The 10318-nt window shown below is 40.5% G+C and overlaps 2 protein-coding genes across 4 annotated transcripts; one reads left to right on the forward strand and one right to left on the reverse strand.

The window, feature by feature from the left end:
• Nucleotides 1-574: 574 nt before the first annotated feature.
• On the reverse strand, nucleotides 575-4239 carry LOC117747111 (UAP56-interacting factor-like). Of its 2 annotated transcripts, none has more exons than XM_034556530.1 (9): nucleotides 4082-4239; nucleotides 3740-3880; nucleotides 3464-3627; nucleotides 2374-2519; nucleotides 2010-2082; nucleotides 1814-1869; nucleotides 1553-1627; nucleotides 1227-1353; nucleotides 575-1107 (listed from the first exon to the last, which is right to left on the reverse strand). In XM_034556530.1, exons 1-9 carry the CDS (start codon nucleotides 4152-4154, stop codon nucleotides 1006-1008), a joined length of 957 nt encoding a protein of 318 aa, XP_034412421.1. In that variant the 5' UTR covers nucleotides 4155-4239; the 3' UTR covers nucleotides 575-1005. The 2 variants fall into 2 exon arrangements, with proteins under 2 accessions (XP_034412421.1, XP_034412420.1); XM_034556529.1 differs by having other exon boundaries at nucleotides 2374-2522.
• Nucleotides 4151-10098, forward strand: cpdp (CPD photolyase). 2 transcript variants are annotated; one of them, XM_034556527.1, is made up of 10 exons: nucleotides 4151-4473; nucleotides 4661-5007; nucleotides 5099-5247; nucleotides 5907-6089; nucleotides 6362-6520; nucleotides 7091-7289; nucleotides 8168-8320; nucleotides 8992-9113; nucleotides 9209-9368; nucleotides 9463-10098. In XM_034556527.1, exons 1-10 carry the CDS (start codon nucleotides 4451-4453, stop codon nucleotides 9609-9611), a joined length of 1644 nt encoding a protein of 547 aa, XP_034412418.1. In that variant the 5' UTR covers nucleotides 4151-4450; the 3' UTR covers nucleotides 9612-10098. The 2 variants fall into 2 exon arrangements, with proteins under 2 accessions (XP_034412418.1, XP_034412419.1); XM_034556528.1 differs by having other exon boundaries at nucleotides 4264-4473; nucleotides 4681-5007.
• The last annotated feature ends 220 nt before the right edge of the window (nucleotides 10099-10318 follow it).

Raw genomic sequence — 10318 nt, forward strand, 5'->3', positions numbered from 1 at the left:
TCTGCATGATCTGTAATCTTCAAACCACTTTCTTACCTCATTTTTATTCAGCACTCTTATTGTAAGATAGTCTGTGAACAGTGTAAATGGGGGCAAATGATGCAGAGCAGAGGAAAAATAACCTAGTGTTACTGACACTAGTCACAGAAAAATGAAGTGAGCCATGTTCTGTTCCTTAAATGGTGTTTGAATTTCATATGCCAATAGTTTTGTTACATTGCAAATTTTAATGTATTTAAATAAAAGCAATATTCAGATTCCAAAATATGTCAGTTTCTTTTGTTAGTTAAATTTATAACAATACATTGTAATTGTTCCCTGGTAAAGTACCTGTAGTATGAGCCATCTTAAATTGCCCTTGATGAAGCACTGGAATCTCCTGCGTCCCATGAACCCAACACCAGGATATACAGGTGCAGAAGGTGTTACTGAACCTTCTGGATACTTTAAATGCTCCTCAAAGAAACAGGAAGCAGGTGGTTGGTTTATGTGTTTACAACCAGAGGGCACTACAGGAGGAGGGTGGCGCTTTTTGGTTTCAGTGTGCTAAAAACTGAAGCTTTAAAGTTGACCATATCTTTTAAAAGAAACTCATTTATTGAAGAAACGTTACAAAACAATTTCTGAAGAGGTTTTAGAACATACGTGCCACCTGAACAAATGCATAGCGGTCCTCTCTGAAAAGAAATACTTCCAAACAGTCTTCATGATGCGTCAACAGATCCAAGTCCAAAGGGGAAAATAAAAAGCTCCCTCTTTCCCAGTATAGGACATCCACAATACAAACAGTGGAGTACAAGAACATGGAAAATTTAAAATTAATGGGGACTTAAAAACAAAGTCTTCCATTGACACACTTCTCACAGTTGTGCATGTTGGACTTGTGTCCCACTGTTATGCTCCCTTTCCAGGAGTAAAGTCAGCCAGGGGGTCAGCACATCCCATCCATCAGGATGTTGGGGTTCACCGCATAAATCCGAGAAGGACAAACCGGCTCTTTGCCGGCTAACCAACGCTAACAAATCGGCTGCCTTTGCCACTTTGTTCTGTGGTGGAGCGCTGATCTGTTAGGATGCGGAATCTCTCGTTCAGGGTGATTGTTGTTTGCTGGAGAAAGAAAAAGTACACCAGAGTCGTTAAAACACTTTATTGAGCAATCTTTGGAAAAAAATAATCCTATGCCGGTCTATTAAAAGTACACAGAAATATAAGTAGCATGCTCTCACCGGCTTCCCAACACTGTTGATGTCAAATTGCAGAGGCACTCCTTTTGGTATTTTCTTCTCCACTATCTCCATCTTAACCGGAGCAGAGACAGCCGCTGGGGGATGCAGGGTCCAAGCAGAGGGAGGCCTACGAAGAAGTCAGTCAATTTTATCTGGCGGAGTCTTGTGTGGAAGTCATAACCAACATGCACATTTCCAAATGTACTTGTGTGTTTAATACAATACACCACGATACCTACACTATTATATACAAATAAATAAATCTTCTAAATGATGTCAAAAAGTCTAAATGTGTAAAGATTCTGCAGGGATTGTGTGATATTTACTCAGGCTGAGTCCTGGCTGTGGGGTTCTCAATTGAAACAGTCAAGATTCCACTGCTGGTTGGCGATGTGCACCACCTGGTGGATAAACACATGATTTTTTTGCATCACACAGACTATAAAATGGCAAATAGTCTTCTTTCCACTACCATAGATGAATATCAGGGCGATTTTCTCTTCTTCAGACATGCCATTGACTGATAAGGTAATTAAGCAATTTAACAACAAGGGTCCAAATAGACTGCGACCTCCAAGAATACTCACTGCCGAGTTCTGACTGGAGGACTGTGAGGATTTGTCTTTTGCACCTGGGCCTGTACCTGTAAAGTGGAGCAATGGACAAGAGGAATACACAAAGTGATATACTTACATTTAGATTTAGTCTAGAGATAGATTCAACCCAAATAAACAGTAAAAGCATTACATTTAACAACTCTCGATAACGTAACCCATCAAGTACCTCGAGTCCTCTGTGAAAAAGAAATGTGGCCTGACGTGCTTCCCTGCGAGTCTGCTGGACAGGTGGCAGTGGTCTGCAGGAGTGCAACACAAAAACAGTAATGAATATACAGTTGTGCATTTAGTGTACCGTGTGTGATGCCATACAATCAAACAAATTTAGATGACTCTTCATTTCTCTACACACATTTGAAAGCAAACTACTTTCTATATTAGACCTCTTCAAACTGAGTTGTGTGTGATGACATAGCTAGAGACACCCTGACTTTGGTCTCTTGGCCACAATTCTGTGTGTTCATATAAAACTACACATTAGCGCAAGTGTGCTGTTAGACAGTATACGTTTTTATAAAAGGAGTTCTCACCGTCGTCGCAGCTGAAATGGTCTCCGGACCGATGTAGCATTCTGACCTATCGGAAGCTCCGGCTGCCTGTACGGCCGCCTCTGTACCTCTTGCTTCCTGTACGGGGCTTCAGTACGTTGATTGAAAGGCTTTGTTTTCGGTCTCATCTTCTGAATAGGGAAGTGCAGAGAAGTAGAGATGCAGTACAACCAAAAAGACACTTTGGAAAAGCTGCACCGCTTCTAAAAAAAGAGACAGCAAGAGCCGACAGTTTGTTCATGGTAGTGTAAAATGTTTAGGTAGAGGATAAGTTAAAATCTGAGATTACCTTTTTCACAAGTTATCAATAAAACTGGGTTTAATACAAATTAAACTGTGCTGTATCCATTTATTACTGCCTGAAATAAAGTGTGATGGGCCTTAATACAAAAAAACTGAAAGTAATGTGGGACAGACGACAACAGTCACTTTATTGTTAAGAGAACAAACTAAATATTTGTATGCACTTGGAAATATTTAGAAAGAACCTTCATAACAATGAGAACAAGCAATGAATCTCCAAAGTCATAACCACATACCAAGTATGTAAAACATACCTTTAACGCTGACGGCGGTTCAAAGTTTAAATCGCACATGATGAAATTCTGAGCCCTACTAACAATGAATAGATAACAATAACAGGATTTAGAGAAGCAGTTAGTTTGCTGTTTCTGGATCCCACATGTCTGTTGCCTCAGTCTTAGGTTTTCTGTGCCTCAGTTTGTTTAACTTTACTTTTTATAAAACATCTGATGCGTTTTCTACCTTTCATTTCAGCAGGAGAAAGGACTTCCTACTGAACGTCCACACTGAATGACACAAATGGAAATGGCTCTCCAACATCCTCACATACAGACTCCATAGATCATTAGATACAGGGTCTAAAAGGAAGGGCGTATATTAATGAGTCCTGAGCAAATGTTCGCTTCCACTTCGTTACTGTTCCGTTAATAAGAACTGAGCATACATGCCAGTGATGCCAGCTGTCTACAATGAGGCATCAGACCAATAGCCTTGTGTACCATCAGTAACATGTCCCCATCTTGCTGTGCACCAGTGTGTCCTCAATTACCTGGTTGATTGCTGCTCTGTTAATTGAACCCAGTCGCTTCAGCAGGGCAGCTGGCCGCCTGGCTGCCAGTCCCGTGATAACCCCTTGACCCCGTCGTCGCCCAGGTGGGGGAGGGACTCTTCGGTTTCTTAATTTAGCTGCTCCTCCTCGGGGCGCGCCACCTCCTGGCAACGATATTATTAGCGACATTACACATGCACGGAGTTGTTCCGGAAAAAAAAGAAAAAAGGGGTCATCAATCATGCAAACAGCAGCCGAGAAAGCGTCCGCACAAACCTCTCTGGACGGGTCCGGCTGTTCTTGGTGCTACTCCCTTCCCTTGGTTGAAACGGCCCGTCTTTTTGACTGGTCGGCGGGTCACAGTGGCCTGTCTCCTTTTTAACTTTTGCTCTTTTTTGTTAAGCCGGATGATGTCATCTGTTAAATGAAATCACATAATCAATGATAAACAGAGGCGTCTGTCTGAGTGCTCACATGTGATATATTTAGCGAGCTAGCATCCGACATGGACGTGCCTCCTCCCACTCCTGAGCAGCTAACAGTTAACTAACATTGACGTTATAGCTAACTGTAGTGACGTTACTCTAGTAACGGTTAGGTTACTATCGAAGACTTTACCTAAGGACATGTCGACTTTGTCGGGAACCACTGGTCTTCTCCCCCGAGCTGCTGTAACATCCCCGTTGTTCATACTTTACAGCGCGACAAGCATACAACACTAACGCTAGTTGACAGCCGTGCTAACTGTTCGTCCCTTTTAAGGGACGAACAGTTAGCACGGCGCATGCCCCGTAGAGACAGGCTCATTTGCATTCTGGGAAATGTAGTAGAATGCAACAAAAACAGTGTGTTACAAAACAACCATGTAGCTAGGTTGCAACGTGTTTCTCGCAACGTGACTGCTGAAACGTCGGCCGCCTTTTCCTGCTGTTGGCTTTGAAAATACTGTCGAGACTCAGACTGAGTACTTCAAGTTGTCTTCATTGGATGTTGCTCTGCGTTTGGAGGAGGTAACGTTCTTTAGCTTAGCGTCGCCGACCTTATCTCTCATTTCACGTGTATAGTGTTTCTTAATTTATTCTGTCTCCCAACAGAAGCTTGTTTGTTTATGTTGTGGTTTGTGTCATGTTTTGTTGACGGACACGTGTTATTACGAGTCTTTACACCATTGTTTACTGTGGTGTACCCCTGCTGCAGCACACCTGTCTTGTCCACAGTAATCAGAGACCCGCGTCAGTACTCTCTCCCCCTGACCAAGTCACTCACCGATCAAATCATCATCATCATGTCGGGCAAAAAACGCAAGTCAACGTCTGCTGCTGCTAAAGGGCCCAGTGCTAAGCAGCGGAAGGTGGCTCCCGTGAAGGAGGAGAAGAACAAGAGAGCTGGAGGCTGGCTGGAGGACCTTTTGAAGCAGAACAGGACCGAGAACAAGGAGATGAAATTCAACCAAAAGCGCCTCCGCCTTTTATCTGACACAAAACAGATACAGCGGGACTCCGAGGGTGTCCTGTACTGGATGTTAAGAGACCACCGAGTACAAGGTGAACGCATAAAACAACCAACAGTGAAGCAACAAGAGGCCTTTACTGGCTTGTATAACATGTTCTGTGTGTGCTTCCCTCCATGTTGTAGATAATTGGGCCCTGGTTCATGCACAGCAGCTTGCTTTGAAGGAGAACCTTCCTCTACACGTCTGTGTCTGCCTAGTTGTCCCAAAATCCGAACTGTCCACTCTGAGACATTACAGCTTCATGCTGAAAGGTCTGGAAGAAGTTGCAACGGTATTTACATCATTGTTTTCTTTTTTATTGCACAGAGTATAGCCATAAAAGTGCATTAGTCGATTCACTTGCTTGTCCTACATTATAATGCATTTTTTCTATTAGTACATCAATCAGATTAAGCAATGCCACCAAACACTTGCAATGCTCGAAAAAAATGCTTTTCTAAAAAAAAAAAAAAAAGGTAAACTATTAATAAGTTATACGTTTAACTCTATTTGGTCATTTGAAAATGACTTGTTTTATTTGTTAATATTATAGCTGATTATTTTATGATGGATTCATTGTTAAAGTGGAAAGTAAAGAAAAAATGCCAAACATTCTTGTTCACGCTTTAAAATTGCCTTCTTTTATTATATTATATGGTCGGCCAATACCATCAATTTGGTGACATAGCTTTCATTAACAGGCACAGGCATTTTGGACTATAATTGTAATGGATGTTTCATAGAATCATCAATAATGAAAATATTTGCAGCTAAAGTGAAGTGAGTAATAAAAAACATCACAGAGTAGTTGTAGTTACAAACAGTATGGTGGTTTAGGGGGCATTTAAAAGGCACACAAGTCAAATATATCCTACACATGAGATCCAGTTTCTTGTCACCTTCACCCACAACCATCTTATTCAACGTTGTTGTTCTGCCCAAACCAAACAGGAATGCAAAGCCTTAAACATCCAGTTCCACTTGCTGCATGGATCAGCGGGGGACATTCTCCCTGGCTTCGTCTCTGACCGCGGCCTGGGGGCAGTGGTGACCGACTTCACCCCCCTCAGAGAGCCACTGCAGTGGTTGGAGGATGTTAAAAAGACTCTTCCAAAGGACATTCCCCTCATACAGGTACACACGTTTACTCAAGAGAGGGAGAAAGTGTTGATATGATGCTCTGCATTTTGGATTTGTTAGTTTGATATTTTGTTGGATTTCTTCATTATAATTATTATTTCCGTGCTTCATTTCTTGTCCTGTTTACAAATAAATACATATTTACATAAATGAGGCAAATGACCTCCCTCACATGTATTGACTTTTTTTGTGCTTGTGAGTTACCGTCAGTATTTTATTTTTTTAATCTATTATATGAATGAAATACTTAATTATCCTTTTTACAGGTGGATGCCCACAATATTGTCCCCTGCTGGGTCGCATCACCTAAGCTTGAGTATGCCGCCAGGACGATCAGAGGGAAAATCACAAAACTGTTGCCGGAGTTCCTCACAGAGTTTCCTCTGGTAGAGAGACACGCCCACACAGCCACAAGAACTGCCAAAGTAAGTGCTGCATAACAGTGAAGGGCACATTCAAATTGTTCTGATTAAAAGTTATTATGCTATAGTAAAGAGAAAACAAGAAGTCATGCTTTTATGTTTTAATGTCACATTCAGGACTTTTTGATCGGTTAAGACAACGGGATCATAATTTGTCTTTTCATAAAAATAATCAATGCCAATGTTTTCAAAAATCGATACTAGTGAAAAAATCCTCTGTAAGCTCATTAAAGGGGAGTTTCAAAGTCAAGATTGCGTCAATAAAGCATTTCCTTTGTCCTCTCCTCTGCACATCATTTATTGATGAGTGAATACAAGTAGTCGAAGTTTAAATTTCCTCCCCAGCACTAGATATTAAAGCTTCAGGGATGTTTACTTTTACCACAATGCTGTTATTTATATGCAATTCACTAGTATGAGCCTCCTGTACCATAAGCACAGTGAAAGGATCACAACTTTGCCTCTTTGAAGTTTGCAGTTCTACAAAACCAGAGTGTATATTTTAGCTCGTAACGGTCAGCTGTGACCGCTGCTGATTGCTTGTCCTGTTTTTCTCCCACCTTCACCTTACAGCCAGTAGACTGGGACAACACCCTGGCCTCCCTGCAGGTTGACCGAGCAGTAGGAGAGACGGAGTGGGCACAGCCAGGCACCAAAGCAGGGATGGCCATGTTGGAGTCCTTCATTGATGTACGCCTTAAACTGTTTGACACTAAACGCAACGACCCAAACACCGCTGCCCTCAGCCAGCTGTCCCCCTGGATCCGCTTTGGTCAGTGGTACCATGAGAAGATGTGTGGGTGTGAATTGAATGCATGTCTTGGAGGGGGAAATGGTTTTCAAAAACATTTGCTGCAACCCTGTATTAACTCACATTTACTTATACACTTGTGACCAAAACAACTTTGGCCTTTATGTTGGCTTCACTGTCTGTCTAAAATCCTAGAATCAGCGGTTAACTCACATCGTTGTGTTTCTCTGGAGGAAGATAAAGATCCTTCAGCCACTGCATTCAGGCTTCAGACATTCACCGCTACAACCTTCTGGAAGTCTATTGTTGTGAATGGTTTAAAAGTCCCCAAATGGTTGATATATGTCCCACAAAGATCAATATAGGTGCTCCTGAGACCTCAGTTTCTCATTTAAAGCTAGCTCTAACCTCCAAAAAGACAAAATCTGCACATTTCACAACCGCTTTCATGATCTCACGCCGATCTGACTCATAATGGATACAACAGATACAGTATATCAATATAAGTACTTGCATAGCACAGCCATTTAAACTTGATTCTTACACCAGAATATAGCTTTGTCAACTTTTTTCTTTTTGTTATAACATAAAACACTTCCAATTGTTCCCTTTTTGAATAATTGCTTAAGACAGCTATCAAACTCTCCATTGCAAGTTTTATGAAAAGGTTGGTTGTCACTGACACCCAGAAGGCATAAGCATACCTGTGTTTTAATTTACATGGGCCTGCTATTTAACGTGCTGAGATGTTAAAACTCCTTATTTTAAAGTGAATGACACCAGATCACAGTGTAGGTTAGCTTTAAAACATACTCATTCCAACTCTTTCACCATTGCCTTTTATTATGTCCGCCTTTTCTCATGCTCTTCAACCATCTCTTCTTCCTACTCCTCTTCAGGCCACCTGTCAGCCCAGCGTGTGGCGACGCAAGTTCAGCACAGTGGGAAGTCTGCAGGTCATTCGGTCGCCTCCTTCATCGAGGAGTTGGTTGTGCGCAGAGAGCTGACGGACAACTTCTGCTTCTACAACAAGAAATATGACTCCGTAGAGGGTCAGTTTACATTTCTAAATTGATTGCGTGTAGAGTACGTTTGAAATGATTCAGCTCCTAAAGTTGTCAGTTATATATTTTAGTTTAAAATGTGTATATATATATATATATATATATATATATATATATATATATATATATATATATATATATACATTTTAAACTAAAATATATAACTGACAACACTGTGTGTATGTATTATTTATATATACATGTATATAAATATTATATATATATATTATATTTATATATTATATATATATACATGTATGTATTATTTATATATACATGTATGTTATATATATATATATATATATATATATATATATATATATATATATATATATATATATATATACACATACAGTGGTATGAAAAAGTTTGGGCACCCCTGATCATTTTCAAGATTTTCCTTTATCATTAGTTGTTCGGAACAGCAATAACAATTAAATATATCATATAGTAGACAAACACAGTGATATTTAAGAAGTGAAATTAAGTTTATAGGATTTACAGAAAGTGTGCAATAATTAGTTAAACAAAAGTAGGCAGGTGCATAAATTTGGCACCCTTGTTGTTTTATTGATTTAAATACCTTTAGCACTAATTATTGGAACACATGTGTGTGTATAAATTATGTGTGTGTGTGTGTGTGTGTTTGTGTTACTCAGGTGCGTATGAGTGGGCTCAGAAGACCTTGAAAGATCATGCCAAAGACAAAAGGGCGTATCTCTACACGCGGGAGCAGCTGGAGAAAGCAACGACGCACGACAAACTCTGGAACGGTGCTCAGGTGCCGACTTATTCACATGAACGTTGCTCAGCAGTCCATGTTATCGAAAAAAACTTTGTTTCTTACTGCTGTTTATGTCACATTATCTCCATTAGTACCAGATGGTCACTGAGGGGAAGATGCATGGTTTCTTGAGGATGTACTGGGCCAAAAAGATTCTGGAGTGGACGACCTCCCCAGAGGAGGCCCTCTCAATCGCTCTATACCTAAACGATCGCTATGAGCTGGATGGCCAGGACCCCAATGGCTTTGTCGGTGAGGACAGATCAAATTCTCAGTTTGACACTGAATCATTGAATATACTTGTCTCACACATTCATGTCCTCCCTACTGTGTCCCCCTCCTGCAGGTTGTATGTGGTCTATTTGTGGCATCCATGACCAGGGTTGGAAAGAGAGAGAGGTTTTCGGAAAGATCCGCTTCATGAATTACAAAGGCTGCCTGCGGAAGTTTGACGTAGCCGGATTTGAGAGAAAATACTGTCCCAAAAACCTTTGAAGCATAAAATGTTTGAAAGGATGCGAATACACTGCTGATGGCCTAAATCTCCTACATCTTTACATCGGGGAGTGTTTGTGCAGCCTTTTTTTTGCAGGATTTTTTGTTCTTCACTGCTTGTTTTGTCCAAAACATGTTGCTTAAAGGTGCTAAATCCCACATTCAGAGCATATCTCTGATTGATGGCGCTCAACGGGGCAGCGGCTGAGCGGTCGGCTCTCTGTGGCGCAAAAAGAGCTACATCTTTTCTTTGTTTTATGCTACTTTTTATATTACTTGTTTGAACTTGAACTTTTCTTTTTTTTATTGAAGTTGTTTTTTAATACAAAAGATGCCTTGTTTGATGTTAGTGTCTCTTTCTTAAAAGCCATCTGTTCATACCAAACACATTTCTGTTCCCTTGTATTACGGTTTCTTAATTAATGTACAGTTCTCCAGCTGTAATTCGTCTGTACAACCTGAAATACAGCATATGTTTCCTTTGATAGACTTGTTTGATGATTTTCCTCTCAAAATAATGCTTCCACCCACTCACTTTGAGCTGATTGCATTAACATGTAATTCATAATTAAGAATAGCTTAGCACCCTTTGAATATTTTTATCTTCCAGCTTTGAGATAGTTCTGTGACATTCAAAATAATGTAATCACATCTACAGATGAGCTGTCAACAAAGGAAAGTGAAAAAAGCCCAATTTGATTAGAGAA

The sequence above is a fragment of the Cyclopterus lumpus genome, chromosome 17 (assembly GCF_009769545.1).
Source record: "Cyclopterus lumpus isolate fCycLum1 chromosome 17, fCycLum1.pri, whole genome shotgun sequence".
NCBI lineage: Eukaryota > Metazoa > Chordata > Actinopteri > Perciformes > Cyclopteridae > Cyclopterus > Cyclopterus lumpus.

Excerpts from the sequence above, each read along its gene's own strand:
- LOC117747111 (XM_034556529.1), bottom strand. The coding sequence starts at position 4,154 with ATGAACAACGGGGATGTTACAGCAGCTCGGGGGAGAAGACCAGTGGTT. Across the intron at positions 2,083-2,373 it reads CCATTTCAGCTGCGACGACG|ACCACTGCCACCTGTCCAGC; the intron begins GTGAGAACTCCT and ends GCACTCCTGCAG. Across the intron at positions 1,870-2,009 it reads TTTTTCACAGAGGACTCGAG|GTACAGGCCCAGGTGCAAAA; the intron begins GTACTTGATGGG and ends TCCACTTTACAG.
- cpdp (XM_034556527.1), top strand. The coding sequence starts at position 4,451 with ATGTTGCTCTGCGTTTGGAGGAG. Across the intron at positions 4,474-4,660 it reads TTGCTCTGCGTTTGGAGGAG|CACACCTGTCTTGTCCACAG; the intron begins GTAACGTTCTTT and ends CCCCTGCTGCAG. Across the intron at positions 9,369-9,462 it reads GGACCCCAATGGCTTTGTCG|GTTGTATGTGGTCTATTTGT; the intron begins GTGAGGACAGAT and ends CCCCTCCTGCAG.